The following is a 24542-nucleotide window of genomic DNA, read 5'->3' on the forward strand; positions in this document are numbered from 1 at the left end:
TTGGTATTAATCAGATTTTTCTTACAACATCAATTATCTTGGGATTTGTCTGATGTTACTGCTGTTGCTGATAGTTTACTTTTTAGAAACGTTCTCGCAGAAAATACTGCAGTGTTTAATGTAAATACTACTGGACTGATCCTACTGATGGAGGGACATTTTATGCTTATCTATGAATTGATGTGGGTCTGTTGTCTTTAGCCAAGGGAGCCCAGGGGCTATGTTTACAGCCCACTGATGGTCCTGTTTAACCTGAACTCCACTTCAGCTCATACAACTTGCTTCTCTACAAGATAGCTCTATTAGGGCAGAGTCGTGCCCGAGGTATGTAGCCCAGCAGATAAGGAGTATTGGAGCAGGCAGAGCTCACACTAGCATGGCTGCATCTCTCCTGGCATCCCAGATAGGTCACTGGGGTCTGACTCAAGTATTTTTACAGAGCTTGTTAGAGATGTGTTCAGCATACTAGAGCAGAATACACAGTGCAGCATTTCTCAGTGGTTTGGTTCAATGGACATCATCTTATTGTCTCTGATATTTGTGCTTCCTTGTCACATTTGTTAACCTGTGAATGCAAGAAACTCATTAAAGCAATGCTTCAGACATGCATACGCCAGGCTTCCACAGAGCTCTTGAGTCACTACCGCATTAGTACCAACAGCAGCAAGAAGCGAGTCGCCAAGTGGGTTGATTGATAGCAAGATTAATGATCCTCAAGACTTCTGTCCAGGTTTATTATTTGGCGGCTTACAAATCTTTGCTTTCAGGGAGATGGGTGGGGAAGGAGGACCAGCTGGCTGCCACCCGGTCTGTCTGTATTAGCGTGATGAGGTGACGTACGCAGCCCTGTCGGAGCGCTACCATTAAGCAGTGTATTCTCAGTGTTCTCATTATCTTCCAGGTACTAAATAATTTGCTTCTCTGCTCTTGGTGCCAGCTGCTCTTTTCTTTTCCTTTGTGCTATGCTTCTAAAGGTGTCGTTTTGTTCCATGACTAATTGTGTCCTAAACAGAGTTAAGAGGAAATAAAAAATAAAAAAATAAGTAGGAGTTTCTTTCTGAAATGGCCAGTGAAAAAGGCCCACTTTCTAAATACACGGTAAGGAAAAGAGGAAAGAAATAATTACATTTTTAATATTTTATCCTGGCCCCAGTAGGATGAACATGAAATATGGCCAGTGGTGTTGGGAAATCTTCCTAGTTTTTCCCATACAGTTTTCATCCAGGTGCAAGTGGACATCTCTGACGAGAAAGAGTGCACTTCCCACCAAGTAGTTCGTTATATTTAATGAACTGTGGCATTTCGGCTTGAAGATGGTCATGGCCCTCAAAAGAGAAAAATTGTGCCTGATCTGTTAGCACATTCTTGTGTTATGTTTAGGTCCCTGTCTGTAGCTTGGGATACCTAAAATAATTGTCAGTTTAATGTCCTGATGTCTCATTCAGAGGAGGAAGGAGCATTTTAGCAACAAGAAGAGTAGAGCTCTTCCATTTTGAGAGCTGAGGTAAGATTAATTGGGGGACATTTAGGTGAATGTTCCAAGCAGAAGCCAAATCTTTTCTGTCCTCTCTTAGCTGGGATCATTTCTGTATCGTTCTTCTTACAGCACAACTTTGATCCATGAATTACACTTTGCATTTAAAAATACCTGCATCTTAACTTCCTGGTGTGCCACCCTCGCTCTTTTTCTTCTTCTTACCTCTTCTGAGATTCATCCCAAAGGGAATTCATGTCCCGAAATGATAATATCAAGTATGCCCAATTTTGAGTTCTTGGAGGTGCTACTAAAAGCTCCTTTCTAGTAAGAGGCAATCTTCATTGATTGCTGCAGTTCTCGTGATTACAGAACAACTCTTCACTTGGCTACATTTAGCTTCCTTCTGTGAGAAAGTTTTCGCTTCCCTTTTAATATTATGTTACGTTTAGGGCATTGGAAGTACACGTTTTGCAGGAATTGCCTGAGGTATTATTTGATTGGAAAAGGCATGCGTTTGTTTTCCTCTGATTTTCTAGTCTTTGTGGTATGAATGTTGCATTAAATAAATAGTTGGCTCAGGGAAAGGAAAATGAATACATCAGGCTTCTCTTTGCTTTTAAAACTATGCCTAATTTTTAAACCATTTTAAGATACCACCTATAGCTTTCTCTACCCCATTTTTGCCCGAAGACATTAAAAATTTGAGCGGTAATGCATATGCTAAGAAGCTCGTTCTCTTACAGCAGCAAATACTGATGAGTAAAGTAAACCCATTCAGTCATCTGTAAAATTGCTGAGTGTATCCAACACAGCTGTTGTGAGTATTGATTAAAGCAGGAGGGGAAGGCCTGATGCTGCTGGCCCTGTCAGAGGTCACCAGGAGAGTAATTAGCTACCAAGTGGTACAGGGCCAAGTGTCATCACAAATAAGGCTTCACGATCGTCTTTGCTATTCTCCAGGGACCACAGCAAGATGGGATAAGGAAGCGTGGAAAATGTTTGTGCTGAGTTAAACTACAATTTATCCACTTACAATTTGCAGTTAAAGAGCTTTCTAAGTGCATTTCTCCGTTGGCCACCTGGGCACTTTCTGGTCACACAGCTGATGAAGGGGGGGATGACTTGAAAGCAGCTCCTCTTGGTGTGTGCTGTTAGCCATTTCAATACCCTTCTATAAATGAACATTTCTTGTCTAATGTCTGAGTTCAGTACCATACGTGATTTAAATGGGTGTGTCGTCTGGTGCAGGAAGATGCCGTCTAAATCCAGGATCTCAGAGGATAGGAAGAAGAGGATTTTTAATTTTGTGGAGAGCTGTGTAGTCAGCTGGCAAATTTAGGCCATCAATATTAAATTAGCTGTCTTTCTGTGTCAAAAATCCCTCGCCTTGTTTGCAGATGAGTTTTTCAGATGGAGAATTTTACTAGTGGTTTGTTGTTCATCACAAATACTGCCTCAGAGTTTTACACACTTTTTTTCTTTTTTTTTTTTTTTTTTTTTTCCTAGTCTGCCTTTTCCCAGCATTTTTCCTGTCTTTATTTCTCTGTGATTTAGTAATATGTGTAGTTTTAAGTAGGTGTGGTTGGACTGGTGATTAGCACTTGGATCCTTTTAGCTTCTATGGGACTGTGTTGGTGCACAACTGAGGAGTGTGGAAAAGCATTTCTCCTTGCCCAGAGGAAGTCCTCTGGAAGGGCCAGCCTTCTTTTCGCCATTCAGCTTGCCAAACACTTGGCAGCTGTGAACCTCTGAAATCTATCCATGTACTGTCTAGACCTCTCCAGTTGTCGTATCTGTACGATGCTTAACACTGCTCAAGAAGATTACAGGCAGAAATTGCTTTGTGGGGAGAAGGTGAATCGTCTTCAGGAGGGATATGCAAGAGAATCAGCATTATCACAAGGAAATTTTCCTCCTTTTTCAGCTCTTCTTCACAGTCTTGTTTTTTGCTCATTCCTGCTTTGTATATCCTCCCATAGCTCAGCTTCGGTAAGCCTTCGCAGCGTCACTGTTCCGGCACAGCATAGGTTCTTTTGTAACTCAGCTTTTGGATTCTGGTCTTTAAGCATTAAGACCTGAGAAGGAAAATAATTGAAGAAAATTGGGGCAATACAAGCCATTTTATGGCTAAAAAAGAGAAAACGCAGATGCCCTTCTGATACAATGAATGGAATATCACTGCTCCATGCTGGTCACTTATTCATATTCATAAGATCAGCTTTTTCCGTGTGTTTTTTTCTTCTCTTTTTCTTCTTAACGCTTGAGTCAGTTTTATTGCTCATAAAAATCAGTGACTGATGACCCCAGCTAGAGCAGTGCAGACTGCAGACAGCTGTTGTCCAGGCTCCCATCCACTGCTCTGCTGGTGACATGGTCATGATTTGCAGCACTTCTGTTGTTCCGTAGTCTGTGGCTCTTTTCTGAGGAGTCATTGCCAATTCTGACAGTGACAAATGCTTGCCAAGGAATAGTGAAGCTAGTTTAAAGTGCAGAGCCATGTGTTACTAGTACACTTGACTGCATACATACCCTGGTTTTGGTGCCAGCAGAAACCAATCTTAATTGTGTCTCCTGGAAAACATGCAAAACAGTTTGGTGAGAATCTGAAGCATCTTTTCTTCTATTGAAAGCGAAAATGATTGTGCAGAGGTAGTGAAAGGGATAATTTCCTGTCTTTGTGGCCTTATTTGGTAGTTATTTGCAGACCTCCCCGTGATGGAGGAGCATGATGAATGAGCGCCTGTATCCAGGTTGCGTTCGATAAAGAATAAGCCATGTCCTGAGCAGCCTGCTATAAAGGTCTCTTACAGATCCTGGTTTGACTTCTGGTCGGTCTTGCCTGTGCTGCCTGCCAGCCAAGGACTATGTGTGAAAGTAGGGTGGCTGCAGCACCTCTTCATCAATAAATGTACGTTCTGCAGAGTTCCTGTCTGTGGGAGGCTGTTTCTGGAGGAAGGGTACCCAGAGGACAAGGTTTGCCCTGCACTGATGGTAGTGAATAGGCCTCCAGGACCCCTTCAAGCCATCTGCCCCGAATTGGTCATGCTTTAGGAGGTAATGACCCAAGGAGAGAGTAACTGCAAAGAAACCAAGAGTCTAGAGCTCCTCAGTGCTATTACAGAAATAAAGAATAAATCTGCCCAGCCTCGGAGAGGGAATACATGCTGACTCCAGCCAACAGAGGCTGCTGTGGAAAGAAAGAGTAGATCCCTGATGAACAAGGGATCGGTGACCATGCCAGGCACTTCAGCGTGTAAGGCAGGACATGGCCCTTGGGTGTCCCCAGGAAGCGAAGCATTCCCCTTTGATATTTCCCATGTTCAGCCACTGTTCTGGCGGTGTCAGCCGGCCACTGCAGAGGCAGTCATTTGCCCTACCGCAGTAATCCCCTGCTCCTTTTCCTCCTGCCTCAGCTGCTCCTGAGCAGTGCAGATCCCTCGCCTGTCAGCGCAGATCAGGGGATGCTGCCCGTGCGAGACGGAGCACAAAGGAGTAAAGGCCAAGCGCTGCCCTCAGAGCTGGTCCCAGCACTGCCGTCGGCTGCAGCACACACTGTGTGTTTGCATTGGCGGCAGAATTAACTAAACACTGAGGCATTATCTTCTATGCGAAAATAAAATGCATCCATGCTTCCAGGCCGTCGTGTGATCTGGCTTTTAGATGAGCATAAAGGAGAAGCTGCTTGAGGTTTATTAACTAATAACCAAGGAAACCTGTTTTGAGTGTCAAAATCTCACGAGGCATCTCTTCTTTTTACAGCAGCTAATCTGGTGTTTTGCTCAGCAGAGATGGAACAAGCATTTAACCTAGCTAATCAGAAGCATCTCTTGGCATATTTTTTTTGCTTGTAGTGTGATAATGAGGTGCTGCTGCTCTGGACTTTGCATTCTGTTAGCTTCCTTTAATAAAGCGCTGTTGGTATCTCTGCAAAAAGATTCGGGGCAGGGGGATGCTCTCCCTAACGTCATCTTTGCATTCCAGACCCTGCCTCTGCTCCTTCTCTCGGGAGATGCTAATCTCGTAGTCTTTTACTTTCTGCATTTCGGTCCATATGTGACAATTGTGTATCTGATCACCACAATCTCGCACAGTTATTGTACCCCAGGGAAAGGGAGCCAAAAAACATATGGGGCTAGAGAAAATTGTGTGCTTCACTGCACACAAGCCTATTTCAGAGACAACAGACTCTGGTATACTGCAGAAAAGATGTGGGCTCTCTGAAATCTTTTGGAATTGAAATGAAGGCTGCGATTTGCTTTTGCACAGCCTCTGCTGAATACAAGAATTACTCTAAAATTAGTGTTTCAGTTGCTAAAATTTTAATAATCATTTATGCCATTGACAAATTCAGATTGCTCATTCACTAAGGGCTGCTTCTGACAGAAGAAAAAGCTCATATTTTTTTTCTGCTGACCATGTCGGTTTTCTGAGCAAATGGGCAGATGGGTGCAAATACCTGAACGTGTATACACCCTGGGGTCAAAAGTTACAGGCTGAAGTGCTCATCCTGAAAACTGTTGTAGACTTGCACCTTGTCAAGCCCTGCATCCATTCCCACTTCTCTTCATGGCTGCTTGTCCAATGACTTGAAACAAGCAATTTTCTGCTCTCACCCCTTCCCTTTATCCAGCCCTCCCGATATACACAGATTCACTGCAGCCTTTTGTAGCCTTAGCAACTGCTGCCACTTAAGGTTTGTATACCGACAGGAAGGTAATGGGCAGAAGAACGTGCCAGGGAAGAGATAGGAGCACCCTAAAGCAGGGAAGAAGACACTTACTGAAATGGCTTCCCATAGCTTCAATTCCAACTATCAGTATGTATTACTACAAGCTAGGTGAGTTTGCAGAAGGCTCTTCTTGGTCCAGGCAGCTCCTTAACTGGTCAGTTCCCAGGCTAAAAAAAATGGCCATTATCCAAACTGGGTGGTTTGTGGGCATCTGTGTGGTGCCCCGAGGTTTATGCTCCCTCCTAGAGCTGCACAGAGGAGACGTACGAGAGTAAACAGAGGCCCAGTAAGCAGAATTTGCTGGAAAATTCATGGAGTGAGTTTGTGAAACCCATTGTAAAAGGCCTTTTGAAGATCAGTCTGCTTTATCCTGCTCTTGAGTTTGAGCCTGCATATTCCCATTGGTGCAGCCTTACCCCGTCACCAGGAGCCCCTGGGAAATGGGGGAGTCACCAGGATATGGGCGCCAGGCGCTCAGATGTAGAGGATAAACTTGAATAACTTGGAAAACAGCAATTGTGAGCAGGTTAAAAAATGTTTGAGGAGTATGTCTTCGTGTAACGTGCCGGTATCTAGCGTTGTGAAGTGATGAGCATGCTGTGTTATGTACGGGTGTACATAAGATAAGGGTGTATTTTATGTGATGTTTGTAACCGAGAAAACCTTTATTCAAATCATGCGGTTGCCTTTTCAAAGACAGCTGCAGAAGGTCTACCAGGAGTAAAATACAGAATTGTTAATGACATTAAAGATTGCAGCGAACTTTGCGGTGTGAAATATTCATTTAGTACGTTGTTATTCCACCGTTGTGCTCAGCAGAGATACGCTGCGCTGGGTGTTCGGCTATCGCCATCACGGGCCGTACAGTATCACACAGTGTGATTATGCAATACAATTACATGTTGTGAGGCTATTAAGGAGAAGCTATCTTACGGCTGCACTGAAAAAAAGCATAATGCCAGCCTAACAGAGTCTCTCGGAGTCTAAAATAACAAATTACAAAAAATAATTGCTTTTCTTAAGTATCGTCAGCTTAAAAAAATCCTGTAAATCCCTATGTAAAGGTCTGTCCTTTTATCAAACACCTTCTTAAGGCCTTCATTACGAGGAGAAGCAGTTCAAGGATTTCTGTAGTATTGACTCAAGGGAAAGAGCCCCAAATATATCAAAATCAGGAACATTTTGCCTGTTTCATATTCATAGTTTCTTCTTTATGTGTGACTGATTTATTCTGCTCTGTGCCCCCAGGGTGTGCATTGTCCAAAATAAAGGCTGCCAAAAAAAAATGAGACCGGGGAGAGAGTAGGGTGGGGGGGGTTTAGCTGATGGTTTTAAATGCTGAGGCTATTGCACATCTTGCATCCTCATGTGTGAACTCACCTTATGGTGTTTCTTAACAAAAGCATGCCGACTAAATAAATAACTCCAGCACAATGCAAGACGTGGTGTCTGAAAATAGAAAGCTGCTATGAGACAGTTGCTCCGTGCTGTGCAATATGCCCTTTCCTGCTTCTGTATTGTCTTAAGTTGTACTTGTGCTGCTACAGCATGTGCTTGCATTATAAAGCGCTCTGATTGTGGGCTAGAAAGTACAAATGCATAGAAAGCAAGTGCCTGGGATTATTTTTGGTTCTGGTTTTGCCTAGGAGAGTGGTTTGCTTTTCAGCGACTTTTTTGCTCTCTGGCACATATGGATGTTGAAAACAAAGCGAGCACAAATTACTTTGACCGTGTCAGCAAAGCCGGCTCAGCAGAGTGGGCTCTCTATGCAGAGCACAATGCCCAAATTACAGAGGAGCAGGCTGCAAGGCAGAAACTTAGAAGCCACTCCATGCAAATATGTTTCAGCAAGGAAAACAGCAACTTGACAAAAGGCGCAGCTCGGAAGGCCGCCTGCAAACTTTGCCCAGGTGTTGAGCAGTTCATTAAGGGCTGCAGCGAAGGGCATCTTTCTGCAATGGGAAGCTATTGTTAAGTGCCCCTGACAGATGAGAGCAGACCCTTCTCGTGTCACAATAGCTGCTCAGACCAAGCAAGACTCATTAAATATTCAGTTCCAGCCTCAAGCAGCTCATTAAGTCAGCAATGAGCAGTGACGCTGGTGTTGGAAAACCCTGCCTCAGTTAACATCACCATGCAGAGTCTCCTCGGATCTCTTCATGTTGTTCTGCTCAGTACCTTTTCTGTGATGACCAGCTTGTGCTCTCTGCTTTGCCTTAAATACAGGTAAAAAAAAAAAAAAAAAAAAAAGTCAGGTGGATTTAAGTTCTATTCTTTATAGGCCTTTTCAGAGCTGAGTCCTGGGGCCCAAGCTAAGTGTCTTGCATTTTTCTGTAGCAGCATATGTAATACAAGTTTGCAGGAGGAGGATGGGATGAGTGTTATATGGCTCTGGTGTTTAAAAAAAAATAAATGTTTGAAAGATAACTTCTGTAGCAGAACATCGTGACACGCAGCAGTTACAGATGCTGTATGACTGTCTGTCCGCTGATACATAGCATAAACCTCTACAGTAAGTGTGTGTTCCCTGGAAATGTTAGTGTCTTGGGTGGATTTGGCTTGAAGTGTATGCTGAATATGTTTCTTGTGTGCAGTTTCTTTCTGGATGATGTATTTGAAACCTGTTTTGCAACTGCTGACTTCTGTGAGTATAATTCCATATTCAATGGTACTTTGGAATAATGTACAGAGGCATTTATGATGGCTGGATGTCAGATGTCAGTGAATTAGAGCACACCAGAATCTGGAATTAGGATTGAAATTGTTGAAAACTCAAGTATGTTTTCACTTACTGATTTTTTTTTTTTTTTAAACGATTATATCTGAAAATGTGGAGTAGAAATGGAGAAGCCAAAGATGTGCAGAACTTTTGGGCTTTTTCACACCCTGAACCTTTTTTTTTTTTATTTCCCCTTTAACAGAAAGTGTTTTCAGACTGCCCATTTCTATGTGGAGGACAGCAGCTCACCCCGTGTGGTCCCCAATGAAAGTATTCCCATTATACCTATTCCAGGTAAGACGGGCTTAATCTCTTGTGTTTGTGCTATTTGGAGTCTGGTTTAATTACATAAAGAGAACGTTGTATTAAATCACAGGTGTTTTATAGAAATTTGTGGTATTGATGCTGCTTCATTTAATTTAAGATGCTTTGCAGTGGGGCTGCTGATGCTCCAGAGGCATCTCTCCCACGTTATTTTAATGGGAATTTCAGAGTAACCTTTGTCAAATGTCAAGACCACAAGCAACACTTCTTAAAAACACTAACGCGTTGCATCCAAGGTGAAACAAACTGCTCTGTCGGGGTGGGTTGTGGACAAGGGACACCCAGCTCCACTTCTCTCTCGAGACCAGGGGTTTGTCACCACTTTCAGCATGTGCAGAGGGTGGTGTTTGCTGGGTCTCAGGGAGGAAAGCATGACAGAAAGGATAAGCAAACAATCTTGTAAAGTCCAAAGCCGTCTGTTAATTTGGTATTAATCAAGTTACCAAAGGTCAAATTCTCCTCTCGGCTATGTTGAGAGTAAAGCTGGAAGCAGGGCTTAGCACTAGTCTCTTCATGAGGCATTTCCCCCAGGAAATATCAAGTGCAGGATCCAGATCCCTTTAAGTAGTAATGGCAGAGAACAGCTTGGTGTTACAGTGGCCTTTGCAGCCTCTGACTTCTTTGATGTTGCTCGGTTTCTCAAGCAGAACCAAGATACCCAAAATGCTGTACTGACCTCAGCCTGTCAAATGCTTGTACTTATCACTTCAAAGTTTCCTTGTCATATTCTGTAATTTGTATTGCTGGTATGGGATTCAATTTGCAGCTATTAGGTTCATTTAAAAAAAAAAAAAATTCAAAGCCATTTCTGAGACATTGAAAAAAACATCCATCCTCGAAAAGTGAGAAAGTCCATTTACATTTCCGTTGATTTTATTCAGCAGACATGTGTGACTGTTCTTTCTAGGAAGACTTTCTAAAAATCCCCATGGGAACTAATATGAAAGGTTAGATATTATACTCCTGTAGAAAATGATAGGCATTTTGCCTTGCAGCCTGATTCTGTGCAACCAAAGAGGAAAGAAAACATACTATCATCCTGTCTCCATTCTGTGGCAGACTGAGATGACTGAGATACGTGTCTTGGCCACCTCACTTCCTTAGCAAGGAGCCACCTTTCCTCTCATTCTCTTTCAGAGTAACAGGAGGCAGGAAACCAGTCTTAGACCACCTGTGATGATCTTTCACAGAAGAGCCTGAATAGGTGGAGAACTCAATTTTTCTGACTCTAAAACCAGGTGGAGCACTTTGCTGATGGGGCTGCCTTTGACAGTGAGTGGAATGGTTCCACATTGTCTGCTGCCATGTGATGCCTCCTTAGAGCTTGTGAGGAAGGGAAGGGTGGGCTAGCCTTGACAGAGCAATGTCAAAACCTGGGGGATTCTGAGCACAAGGTAGTGAGAAGAGAGAAATTCTCCCCTCAAAGAGCATTCTCTTTGGTCAATTGTATTTTTATTTTTTATAATTGATGCAAACTTTTCTTAGATAAAGAAAGCAACGGAAAGCTCCATCTTTTCATGCTCTGCTATCTGTTGAGTTGAGACAATGGTTCTTCCCCGTTTCATAGGGATGTTTGATGGACAGTCCATTAAAAACTGGAATGCACTCATATAAATTGTAATACAGACTGAAGCAGTTCCATTAAAGCAATGCAGGTGGCAGGTATCATAAGGCCAGCACGTACACTAGTGCTTCTCAGCAGTCATTCTTGCATGTAAACACCAAGTCTCTGAGAAATGAAGAAAATGAGACTTTGGGTACATCTACCCATGACTATAGCAAGCCAAGTTGATAGACCATAGCACCTTAAGGACTGATGTGATGCTGCTGTCACAGCAGTGCACACCGTGGTCTATTCAGACTCAGTACTGCTAAGAAATTGCTGCTCACATCTGATAACGGGCACTGAAGATTAAAACACCTGCTGATCAAGTGCTGTAGGACACCTCGAGAAGCTTTGTAGTAAAAAAAATCTGCAAGGACTGCTGATCAGCTCTAGGGCACTTGGAGAGCTGGGCCTCAGGCAGAAGTTTAGTCTAGTTGGATGTGAAGATGAATCTAACCCTCAAATTTCCATTCTAGTATGATTGTTGTGGATATGATAGATATTGAGACATCTGCATATAGACAACTGAATGGAGGTGCCTTAATCTGAAGCTGAATCATACCCAGAAGGTCTTAACAAAGAATGCACGGATGAACTTGAAGATCTTGGCACTGACAGTAAAGCTGTTCAGACTGTCAAAAATCAAATCACTCTCTGGAAGTGCCTCCCTTTGTGCATATTAACTATTACCTGAACAGGGAGTCAGTAATCAGGCTCTAAGTTAGTAGAGAGAAATTCCAGCTATGTTGCCTTTTTCCAAAGATGGAAGATACCGCTTGAAAAGATCGTGAAGCTCTCCTAAACATTTTCCTTGTTTAGAAATACAGAAAAGGCCTTTTCCCCCCTGTAGACCTGCTCCTAAATGATGATCTTCTCTGACATCAGCTGCTGGTCCCACATAGGCAGCCCACTGAAGTTCCTTCAAGACATTAAAATGACAAAATTCTCCTTTGAACTAACAGCAACTGGTGAAGTGATAAACCCCTGAACTTCTCCAGTGGAAGCTGTCAGAGTGTCTGAGAAAGTCTTATTTTGGTACGTTGATCACAGAATTAAAATATAAGCAGCATTTTTGCAAAAGCAAGTTTTTTTGAATTTATCTTGTTAGCTCGTGAAACCCTAGACGGTACATCCTCAAAAAATATATTTGGATAGATCCCCGTGGAACCGTGCATCTACCTCCTGCAGTTTAGTGGACCAACTTCTACTCTCAATTGTACGCAAGCAGCCACACTGGCGGCAATTCAGAGCAGTGCATTTGAAAGATACTTAACAGACTGGCCAGGGCCCATCTACAGCGTGCAGAAAGCTGCTGCTAGGAGAAGGCTGAGCGAGTTTGGGCTGGCTGGTCCTGGCCCAGGTGCAGAGTGGCTGTGCCAGGTGCCCGGGAGCCTGGCGCAGCGATGGCCTGATGCAGCTCGAGAGCTCTCATGGCGCTGGTGTCTCTGCATGCCACTGCTCTGGATGTTGTTGGCATGCTCAGAGGTAGCTTTCATATTTATTTCTCTGCTACACGCTGCTCTTGGTTACACACACCGTGTGTTTCCTCGGTTCTGTGAACTCTAAAGTCAGTCTCCCAGATACCTCCAGTTGGTACGCGGTACAGCTTTTTGGGGCCAAAAATCTGAAAAATCTTTTTCTAAAGGAATGATTTTACCCATTTTCTACTTCGCTTCCCGTAGCATACATGCTTAATTATTGTGCGTGAAGCCATATCACCCATAGGCATGTGGTTATCTGTGCAAATTTGCTCTGAGACCCAAATCATTATCATTATTCATAATTATCTGCACTGCTTGATCTAGAGAAACACAGGACAAAGGAGATATTAACTGAGTCAGCCACTGGATATTACAACCGAGGTATAAATCTAAACTCACAGTCTTGTGCCTGACTGACACATCTGTTATCAGTGGCAGAACTCTGAAAACACCTCCATTCAGCCAAACAAAATTATTTCTCCATATCCTTTCTCTTTGCTGCTGTACTCAGTTAATTTTGGCCATGCCTACATCATCTTTGCATGAATATCTTCACTATAATGGCAACATCTCTCCCAGCAAACCAGCTCCTGTACTCGCTTGTTTGTCTTTTTGCATTTCTGCAAAGCTGTATATTTTGCACACCACAAAACAAAAGGCATCTCCATCAGTCTTCCTTTGTTCTGGTTGCAAGACCCGCTCCATGAAAGCAGAGCAGAAGTGTCTGTCTGTGTAACCTAGATGGTATCAAACAGTGGAATTAGCACAAATTTCACTCCTTCCATCTTCCTACCATCATTTGTTTCAGAGTTTTCCTGCTTTTGGTTGGTGCATTGTTCAGGAGCTTCCTGTGGTTTTCCTGGTTCCTTGCCCAGCCCAAGGGCACAACAGGCATTGTGGCACTGATGCCAGCAGGACTTGTGAGATCAGTACAGAGGTAGCCAAGGCTTGACCCTATGGCAAAACTCAAAATTCTGCATAGTCTTGACCACAGTCCAGAGAAACACAGCTCATAAAGAACAGAACAGCTGGCCAACGCAGCTGGTTCATTTAGCATATTATTCCAGCTGTCTTTCACCATTTTCAGTAGAAGTAAAATGCATCAGATGTGATGCCAGTCCTTTCAGCTGTGTCTAGACTGGAAGGCTCAGGAGCACTTCCTAGTGCACCTAGGTCATGGTGCATGCATTTTTAGGTTTAAATGGCAGTAAATTATTACTTTTTAACTATCGCTGGAGTTTCTGAATAGTGTATTTAAAGTAAACAGTGGTAGAATCTGGGAGAAACACTGCCATACTTCTTCAAGAATGACACAGGATGGTTGCATGAGCCCAGGAAATTGTGGAGTAGCCAAGTGCACTGCAGTGAAAAGGTGTCTTGGCCACCTCATGCTATCATACAAGGTTGTGAAGGCCAGTGCAGCCATCAACCTCTGTCATATCCCTCTGTCATCTCATGGTTACAAGAAGTCATCCTATCAAGAGTCCATCTTCTTAACTCATAGCTTCCGTTGGCTCTTCTGCAGACTTTCAAAAGCTTATTTTTTCAATAACCATAATTCCCTTCAACCTTTCCTGACAAATGTATCAGACTAGGTGTGTTTTCTACAAGCCTACCTCTTGAATTTCTGTTATTTTATGGTGGCAACCACCCTATGATGAACTGTTTCTATTAAAAGACCGTAGCGAGGTACCTCACTTGACAAGGAAGTTGCAGGTTCCCAGCTGAGGTTGGTTCCTTACTGTTTTCTGCTGAGATGCAGCTGTCCCCAGTTGCATCCCAGGCCAGAAGAGTGGAGCACCAAGACGTGTCAGTGGCAAGGTGAATGGCCACTGCAGTGACACAGTGATCTTCTGTGCTAGGGACTGGTGAGGGACAGGGAGAAGTGCTAACTGCAGCTGAGGACTTATTTCTCAAGGGCATGGAGTTTTTCACTGAGCACTGAAGTAGTGCTCTTCAGCTGTGTAAGACTTCATGTCTGCTTTCTGCTCCCCATGGATTTATGTTCCAGCACCATATTGTGAATCGTACCTATCTTCAGCTTCAATTAAATTCACGAACGCAATATTGCAAACGCAGCCATCCTCTGAAGCCAAGAAAATATCAAAGTATTTTAGGGAACATCCACCTTCCTTTTTCTCTTTGACCATCCCTGTTCCTGCAGCACACCAAAGAATTTAGGGTTGGTATCTAATTATGATATTGTAATGGAGGCTTCAGGAGTGGACTCGGTCATCCAAAAATGTTTTCATGGTGGCCATTTAGAATGTGGGCAGATTCTTTCTTTTCAGAAAGCTTTTGCACTGGACTGCAGATTGCTCCAGAGTTGCACCTCCATGTGCCTAATCCTTAAGTGTAAGGTGTGTGTGTAATGAATGGCACAACTGGACCAGAAGATGGAAATGTGTGACATTAAAGTCATCCTCCTTAGCAGACAATACCAAATAAGATCATGTTTAATGTCTGTGCTACGGGAAAATTCGTATTATTTCATTCTCTTCACTGGAAATTATATTTTTGCTTAAAGGGAAGAAGTATATTGCTATTACATTTATAATTAATGATAACCTAATCTAAGATTTGTACAAGCAGATTTAAACTGAGCTCTTATTTTGACACATATAAAATTTTATCATTAAGATCTTTATATTCCTGACTGACACATGGCTAATAGCATTGTAGTAGATTAAATCTTGAAGCAAGAGAGATGAATGTAGCTACAGTATTACACAGGTGATTTTTCATATTCTGGTTTTTCGTGTGTCTCTCCTTTATCAGAAACTCGTCCTTGTATTCATTTGACTTGATTATAACAAATAGATAGTAATTATCTTGAAGAAAAGGATTCTGTTTTTGGTTTTTTTTTTTTTTTTTCTTTCAGCGTTTCAACCTATGCAGGACTCTCAAATGTATTCACAGTTTTACACGCCTTTTCACACTGAGAAACATTTTTATTAAAAACAGGATTTGATAAACACATAATTACAAAGATGTGATAATTAATGAGGAATGGTATCCCCAGTAATCAACTCTCAGTCATTTATTATTTATCTTCATTTCTTCTAATTTATAATTTCACTGAGGTCAGCGTATGCAGGAGGATGCCAGCTATAATGGACTTTCAGCATGTAGTTGGAGCTCCTAGAATGAAACCTACAATGTTGCCTTTTTAGTATTTATGCAGAAATGATCTCCATAGAAAACAAATTCCTTCTCAATATTAAGGAGTTTGTAACGGCTTTTGTTTTATCACAAATTAATTGATACTCGTGTTATACAAATAAAACTATCCTTATGTTTCTAACTTTTTTATACAGCGAGCAATATGATCAGTCAGAAAAATTAATTATTCCAAATTAAATACAATGGCTTCAGTTGCATCCTTATTTTAAATAGCTAAGCAAGGGAAGCCAGTATACTGCAGAATTAAAGGCTTTGCCTATATAAATGTGTATAATTCAAATGCATTAAATCTAAAAGCCTTTGAAGAAAGAAGAGCACTGCCCATTTTTACACGTGGAATTTCTTGTGGAGTCAAGTCCTGGCATGAGTTGGGGCAGGATCTGGATGTGGGTTGCCTGCTCAAACATTTCTATTTCAATCAATGCCAAAATCTGAGCTGCATGTGAAGTTGTTGGCCCCTGTAGTGTGTATACTTCAGAGTATGCTCATAGTCTGTAGGCTTAGAGGTTTTTGTCTAAGCTTCTCTCTAGACCGTAATGAATTTGACATGAGTTTTTCAATAACCTCTGCTGGGGCAGAATTTCACCCAAGGGTGTGCTATTAATCCTTGCAATATTCTTTGTGATTAACTGCTGTTCTAGAGACAGAGCGGATACAGACATCTGGGGCTTTACGTCCCCACTAAGTGCTGTGTGCACTCATCCTGTGTTGTACAGCTGCATGGATCCTATTTAAGTCTGGGCTGTGAGAGCCCCATTGCTGGCTGTGTGAATGAATCCTCTGGAATCGCACTGCACATACACTTCTGCTGCAGTGCTGCATGTACGGGCAGGCTCTTGCTGGAGCTCTGCAGCCTTTGCTCACCTGGTATGTATTGTAACTTAGGGCATAGCTGTTGGACTCAGTTTTAAGTAATATTCGTCCTAAATATTAGTGCCAGGTTTTTCAACTGCATGCAGGATTTTTCCAAAACTATTTTGCAGGAGATGAGAAGCGTGAGGATACATCGTTGAGAGGTGGATGCTCCAGGATTAATGTCCATAGTCACATCACTGGTTTCATGACTGTCATGAGCCTGTTTTGGTTTGCGCTGTCTTCAGAAAGAGCAGTTTCCCTTTCTGGGAATAGTCACTTATTCCCCATGGCATTGAGTAAGATCAACCCATTTACCCCACTGACAACTAATCCTTCTTCCCCTCCCCACAAATCCATTAATCCTCTCTTATATTCATCAGACAGCTTAGCAGGCTGTTTCAGTTCACTGCTCAGCCCCGTAGGTAGGGAGAAGGGAATGGGTCAATCCTTTTGTCCTTTGGCTGGAGTGATCTGTGGCTAGCACACTGAGAATTGATGGGGGTGCTTCTGAGATGCAAGGGGTGGCACAGGTCTGCTGAGTGGTGCAGTATGTGGCTGCTGTTGGAGCAGATGGGCCAAGCCACATGGCAGCTATGGCACATGAATCCAGGTGGCCTTACAGATGAGAGGCTAAAGTGCAGTGACTAAGAATCGGAGTAAGTCTTCACATTTAAAGTAAGGCATAAGATACAGGGAATGTATTGGATTTAGTAGAGTGAGTAAGATGATAGTTGAAAAACTGAAAGCATTTACACACACAAGGAAAGACATTGGAGAATCTTCTTACCAAGACTTCTTCATGTGCATCAAATGGCTGGTCTTCAAAAATGCCAAAACTCCAAACTAGACAAAGGTAATATGAAGAAGTATTTTGCTTTTGACCTTCTGGATTAATTCATGACCCGAGCCCATCTATTCCAATCCAATACCACTAAACCATCCAGTGAGCTCTCAGGCTGCAAATGAATCAAAATGAGTCCCCGATCTTATTATGTGGAAATGCCATCTCTGATATGATATCCCGTTTTTCTTTTGCAGTTGGCCTCTATTGCTTTAACTTTGCAAAGGCAGCTTAAAGTGGGAGGTGGAGGAAAATCCATCCTGGCAGGATTACTAATTGTCCAAATTTTAAATGTAACCCTGTACTAACTTTATTACTTCTGTATACTTTGGGCTTCTTTTGAAGGTGGTTGTTTTCTAAGAGAATGTATTGTGTATGTGCAAGTAAAGGTTTTCCTCTTCTACCCTTTTTTAAGCACGTCTTTCTTCTTGGCATTCTTCTTTTGTGGCAGAAAGTGAGCTGTGTTAGGCTTCCTTCAGTTTTGTTTGTGATACTCCTCTGAGATACTTGTCTTGGCCCAGCAAGTGAAGATGGGAACACCACAAAAGTTAACTGTCTGGCATTGTAATGAAACACACCCTCACCTATCAGCTTCAGTGGTATCTGCTTATAAATATTATTATTATAAATGATGTTGGTTATAATAATAAATACAAATATGTATTATTATTTAAGTCGTGGAGACTTCTGCCTCTTTCCATCTAAGATTATTTCTTTCTCTGTATAACACAAAGGATTAATATGTTAGTATGGTGCCAGATTCAGCTTATATTTTGTAATGGTGTAAATCCAGAATCACTTTATTTACACTGATAAAACAGATGGCTAAACCCAAGCTAGACAGAATTGTAATTACATCTTTGGTGTTGGAGGTGAAGGTATGTTATTAAAACATTTCCCTACTCTCTTTGAAGAATGTGTGGGTCTTGCAAAATGTAAGCATCCCACTGACAACATCAAACGTCACTCTGGTTTCTGGATGGGAAAAAGTATATGGTGCAAAAGGGAATATGCACAGAACAACTATTAGAGCTCTTAATTAGCCATTATAGGATTCCATTAATCTCTTCAATCGACTAAAAGAATTATAGTCATTGAAGTCTATTTGTCTTCAAGATGGAAAGAAGGCTTAATCAAAGCCTTTGGACTGAAGACAGTGCAAGGAAAAGCATACTATGTGCATCTAGCTACATCTGTTGGTTTTCTTAGAGAAGGTCTCGGCTATCTTCAGGTAACATCAGAGCAGATACCATTCAAGAGCACTGAGTACATTGCTACATATTTTGCCAGAGGTCTGACAGCTGCCCAAGGCTAAATATGCATGTTTACCCCACCTGGGGTAATGTCTGCTCCTAGCTAAGGGTTTGGTGCTAGGGGGCATGAATCAAAAAATACAGACTGCAAGCATCACTGCAGGGGTGGCCTCCTCCTAGGTGCTGTGCAGTGTCTGCCAGATCTTGCATGGTCAGTAGGACCACGTTATCCCAGCAGTTTAGAAGCTGGAAATCATAAGTGTCTATTAAGTTACTAATGTTTGTGTTTCTGATGTTAATCTTCAAACAATTACCTTTGTTCCAACATGGTTTTCCTGGGTTAATGGGCACCTTCAGCTGCCTAAGATCCCTTTCTCCCAGTGAGCTTGTATGTCAACAGTATTTACTATTTATTTCCTGTTTAATTGTTGCCCACATTATCAAATGGGGTAAGAAACCATATTGGATGATGCCTTCTGGAGGGAATCAGAAGGGGCTGTACGAAAGAAAATGCAGAAGAGAAAAAAGGGAGGAGAAAAATAAAGGATAGTGAAGAACAGAGCAGTGAATTAACAGTGGCTCTAAAGGTGGAGAGATACTGCCACCATGCAGTGATGATGATAAAAGAAAACTAACCATATTTTGCCATGGATCTCTGGTGCAGACCCATCCTTGAAATTGGTGGGAATTCAACGGACTGGAGAGCATGTTATCTCTAATGTATTTTTTGGCTCACAGATCACAATTAAAATTAAATTCTGCCTTCTGCAAAATTAAATTGGACACTCTGGTGTGCTACAGTGAATCCTTGATCTTGGTTGGTCGCAGCTGAGCTAAACTACTCAAGGAAAAAAAAAAAAAAAACAAATAATACATATGGAACTCTTCTTGTGACAGTTTGTGAAATTGCTATCATAGCCCAAGTTATTTTCAAAGAAATTAAGGATGTGTGGGTTACTTTTCCGGAGATGAAAGATTGTTTTACAGGCTCTTGCTATTGACTGCTGTTCCTATAGATCATTCCACTCAAGTGTCTTGGCAGCAAAAATATTAATACAAATGTTGTTATGAGATGGTGATATTCTCAATATTACGCAGAATAAATGTTAGCACTTAAATATTGTAAAGTGCCAGCATTTCTACATGCTGCAGCTTTTTGCTAAGATGAGCATACACTTGTCAAATGTTTTGAATTCTTTATTATTCAGTAAATGAGCATGTGGTTAATTAAAGTAGTATTACTATACGGGGAGGTGATCAGATTGCAAACATATCTTTAACAATTGGCTCTTGTAAATAAAATAGAAGAGAGCTGATTGAAATCTGAAAATGTCAATAGATGCAAAAACCACCCTAGAGCGCTACCTGATAAAATAAGAGTAGAGAAGTAATGACATGGTCAATATGAACTGCCATCAGCTGGAGAGCAATCAGATTGTCAGGGCTGGATCTATAAAATTCTTGCCAAAGAAGAACCTCATTTACACATACAGATCTTCATACCCTTCGCTAAGAAAAGCATATGTGACAGCTTAGGGGTTTTAGCTGCCAAAGATCTTTCACTCTGAATACAGTAAATGTCACATCTATTTATTTATCGTTAAATTTTGCTAAGTATCTGTAGAAATATTTGGATTTTTTCTATCATAATGTAGATGTTTAAAAGGAAAGGAATCCAGATTATAATGCAGCTGTAGCACCAAACCATATGGCTGTTAAATGGGAGCAAAAATACACCACTGAATTACTGGGAGTAAACATAAACTGGATGCGATCTTCAGAAGAATATTAAATGGGATACTTAAATACCGGAGTATTGCCATAAAATCATGCAATCAGACAATAGTAGCCATCAGGCAATAGATTATTTCACATGCTGAAAGTAATCACAGTTGTATAGCAATTTACATTTTCCAAATGCCAGACTGAAAATATTAACTAATGAATCTTGGCAAGCGCAGTGTTTCTACCAACTGCAGTGGTGGTTGTAACAACATCTAGGCCTTTCCTGAGAGAGGGAAAGAGAGAAAAATAAGGCAACCATCCTACACCCCAGTTTTATTAGCATCTGCTCAGAGGTGAAGGTGCTAGAAATAGTCTTGCTTGTCTTTAGTTCTGTTCCAGCATTTGATTTCTTACTTCTAAGAAAATGTTTGTGGGTGATTTATTGGTATATTGGGTAGCAATTGCACTATGCTGAGCATAAATGGAAGGTCCAGCAGAATACATCTGACATGAGAGGAAGCTCAAATTACCGTGGCTCTTGGGTTGCCTGTTTTTTTTGCTCAGAAACGGCATCATGCTACATTCTTTTCTATACTATATTTTTGTGTAAAAGGGAAAAGTTAATAACTTTTCCACTGCAGGAGAAAAGCTTGTGTTTCTGCTCAATCTGATAAAAACTTACTGGTTGCAATTGTGTACTGTACCTTCCTATTTGGGGTCTATTCTGTTCTTTGGCATCTTCATCCCCTTCACAGCTATCTTCAAAGTGCATAAAAGAACAAAAAGATGCTTGAACTTCAATTGGACTTTGCAAATAAGCATCACAGGGAATACACTCTCAATATTCATATTTGCAGTGGTTAGAATTACAAGTATAATATGAAGAATTTGCCTCAAAATTGGCCAGATTCATCAAGATTTCTTATTACTGCATATTGAACTAACTATGGTCCTGGGAACTCAAATCTACATGATATGGAGTGAATGCTTTCTTTACTAAGTTTGCAGTTGAGAAAGTAAATGTTGAAGTTTTACTTGTAAGACAAATAGCAACTCTGAATATCTCTTTCTTTCTACAGATGATATGGAAGCAATTCCAGTCAAGCAGTTTGTTAAACACATCAGTGAGCTCTACTCTAATAACCAGCATGGGTTCTCAGAAGACTTTGAGGTATGATTTAATGATCCACTAATAAAAAGGCATTTTCCTAAAGTTAATTGCATATTAATAGTAAGGGGCTGTGTGACATCTGTGCAATGTTGTCATGTCAGGTAAAGGCAATGCTCTAATGCATAAGAAGAAATAGGGAAATACCAATTTGCCACCAGTTATGAGTAAACTGGGACTGGATGTTTACAAATGGTTTCAAGCCACAGAGCAAGAGTCTGAGGCAGCCTTCTACTGGAATTAGTGCCTTTAAGGGAGACCTTACTGTGTTTTTATTAAATAGAAAAAGCTGCCTGCAACATGAAGGCACAAGCAGGCGTTTTTAACTCCATGTTTCTCTTCCTATCTGCAGCTTACTTTAGTCTTGTTGGCCCGGTATTTGCTTTTCTCCATCACACTTAGAAGTCACCCTTTGCCCAAAAAGAGAAAAATAGTGCTCACTGTGAGTAATAGAGTTTAGTCTTGTATAAAAAACCCAAACTATGGCTGTACCTCTCATTTGCACCATGTCAGTTCCTTGGAGTCCTTGTTGATTGTCTGTTCAGCCAGGAAAGATTGCTGTTGAAGTGATTGGTTATTTTGCTCCAGTAAAACCAAAGAGAAAGGCTTCAGGACTTGTTCGGTAGTATTTACTTAATGCTACATCTTGTTAGCTGCTTAGGACAGGTTCTGACTTAGAAATATGCTGTAAATTTGAGGTAATTCCAATGAAATTAAAGCAGTTTGCCATAACTGGGTTACCCATGCTGCCCAAACACAGTAAACATCCCATAGTATGCAGATGGACCGCAATCGGACCCAGTAAGTATTAGTCAGTATTCTCTGGGTAGTTTTTAGGCATTGCTTTCAGTCTAATCACAGTCACAGCTGAACTTTTAGAAGTGTTTAGAAGCAGGAGGAGCCCCAGGAAATTGCAATGGAGCTGTGGTGCTGGCTTCCCTATCAGCAGAAGAGGTGTGTTTGTGCGATGCATGTGAATCACACGGGTAGCTCTGCTTACAAACAGAGCATTGGAACAAAATAGGTGGTCTAATATCTACAGCTTCTTTACTTACTGCAGTTAAGACAGGACTGTATGCAGGAATTGTTTTTAATGGGATCATTTAAAACATTTATTGTTGCTGTTTGGTTACTGTCTATAAAGAGAGGCTGCTTTGTCTGATGCCCCAAAAGCGTTGTGCAAGTTAGAAACGTTTTGTATTCATGAGGAAGGCAAATGTGTAAGGTGTTAAAGTGATTTAGTTCAATTGACTGCTGGCTGGATGGCTGAGCAGGAATATTGAGGCATTTAACAATGTTGATGGTATTCAGGACAAACATTTATTCTCCAGGGAGCAGAATTTGATCAGGATGATCAAATGCGACTCACTCTTCTCAATTATTTATGAATTGCGACCCCAGTGCTATTCATCACAGCTGGGTTTTACACCATTTAATTATTCAAAATAATCAGCAACACATCTGTAAACTTGGTCTGGCTTTAAGCTGGCTTTGCTTCAGCTGTCACAAAATCACTGCTATTAACAAATGTTGGACACCTTCCGCCCATGTTTTAGCAAAGGAAAACACTGCTCTAATAGCCCTATTTTTCCTTTCCTCCTGGAGCTCCCTGCTGCGAGTGCCACGCCGTGGCAGCCAGTCAGGAGAGATGGTTTTAGGCAATTAGTCCTGTGCTGGGGACTGCAGGGTCCCCTCAGAAGGGAGTTAGACTCCTCCGACTACACTGCACACACCAAATTCTGTTCTCCCCACTTGCTCAAAATTTGGAGCCTCTCCTTTGAAGTCTGGATAGCTACTTCAGATGTATTTCTCTGTAGCTGAGGTCTCCAGTTCCTAAAGACTAAAAGAAACCTTCTCCTAGAGTAAGGAGAGGGAATAGGAACGAGACGACTGCTGTCTGGCATAAACCATCCATCTCGCTTTTGGTGCTTACGTTCTGCCCTGCTGACACCTCGTGGGCCTGATTTTCTCCCTTATGGTTCACAGTGATGGGATGGAAGAGTGAACCCAGAATTTTTCACAGGTCCTGTAGGTAAAGTGATACCTGATCTAGATCACAGATGTACTGCTGAGGGATTGGGCAGTGTGCACACACAGTACACGTGCACAGTATTAGTGATGTACCTCCAACCCCCATGCCTAGGGAACTTCTGAAAAGGGGTGTCAGGTTCTGCTGATAGCCCTTTTTACAAAAATCTGCTTTTTACGTCCAAAAGGAAGAGAGAAGAGTGTTAAGGAGATGCTGAGGGAAAAAAAAAATAAAAAAAATCAGTCCTACAGAATAAATAAATCCTCCCAAAGTTATCCAGCACATGGGATTATTTAAATGAGAAAAGCATCAAAAATATCCTCAGAAGTTTCTGTGGCAAGAGGTTTTATGGTGGAGCCTAAGAAAGGAAAGACTGACCTAGGCATAAACATAACCTGCCCTATGTAGAAGGTAAACACTCTCCAGCTGTTTGTTGCTATTTTTTGGTGTCTCTTCCTGTGTTTTTGGCAGCGTGTGTGGGTTGAATTGAGTTGTTTTTTACATGAAGAAGATTCCCGTGGAAGTAAATTGTATGAATACTCCCCCCTTCCTCCTCTTAAAATGAGTGTAATTACAGCTAAATATTTTGTGAATGTGCTTAGGAAGCGGTTTATGTGGAGAGTTAAAAAGGACTTTGAACTCACAAATCTTTTGATGGAAAGTACATCCACAACAATTCCTTATTCCCTGGGGGTAATCACAGTGCAAGTAGCCAGCTTTATTGTCTGGTGATAGCTGAGCTTTCTTGTGTATACAGAATTGTTAAGATTTCCTTTGAGTCCCATGAATTTTCAATTTTTTGATATAAACTAGAAATATACGGCCTGATTTAATACTCGGCAACGAGTAGCTTTTTGAACTGAAGTCCACACTCCTGTGCTGTCGGTGCTGGTTTCTTATGTAACTCTTTGTATTTCAGCTTGGAATTTGTTCGACCTAAAACTGAGAAAAGCTCGAGGAGGTTTTGGGGCTTGCTCTCAGGCAGCTCCAGCACCCATGGCATACAGGGTGAGGTACTACACTTTTACAGGGCAGCACTGGGGCAGAGTTTGGTGCCCTTTTTGTTGTGTGCTCTGGGACAAGACTGAGCAGAGATTGAGAGGCTTCCTGAGCCAGAGATTACATCTACTCACTGTCTAGCCAGAGATTTTC

General features: G+C 41.6%; 1 protein-coding gene across 1 annotated transcript in view; it reads left to right on the forward strand.

Annotated features, from left to right (window-relative positions):
- PTPRG (protein tyrosine phosphatase receptor type G) overlaps positions 1–24542 on the forward strand; it is a 397438-nt gene that overhangs the window by 348811 nt on the left and 24085 nt on the right. Inside the window, exons 14-15 of the mRNA XM_032193863.1 lie at positions 9128–9219; positions 21273–21364. Of these exons, the coding sequence (XP_032049754.1) occupies positions 9128–9219; positions 21273–21364 (184 nt within the window). The remainder of the gene's footprint in view (positions 1–9127; positions 9220–21272; positions 21365–24542) is intronic.

The sequence above is a fragment of the Aythya fuligula genome, chromosome 10 (assembly GCF_009819795.1).
Source record: "Aythya fuligula isolate bAytFul2 chromosome 10, bAytFul2.pri, whole genome shotgun sequence".
In the NCBI taxonomy this organism is placed as follows: Eukaryota; Metazoa; Chordata; class Aves; order Anseriformes; family Anatidae; genus Aythya; species Aythya fuligula.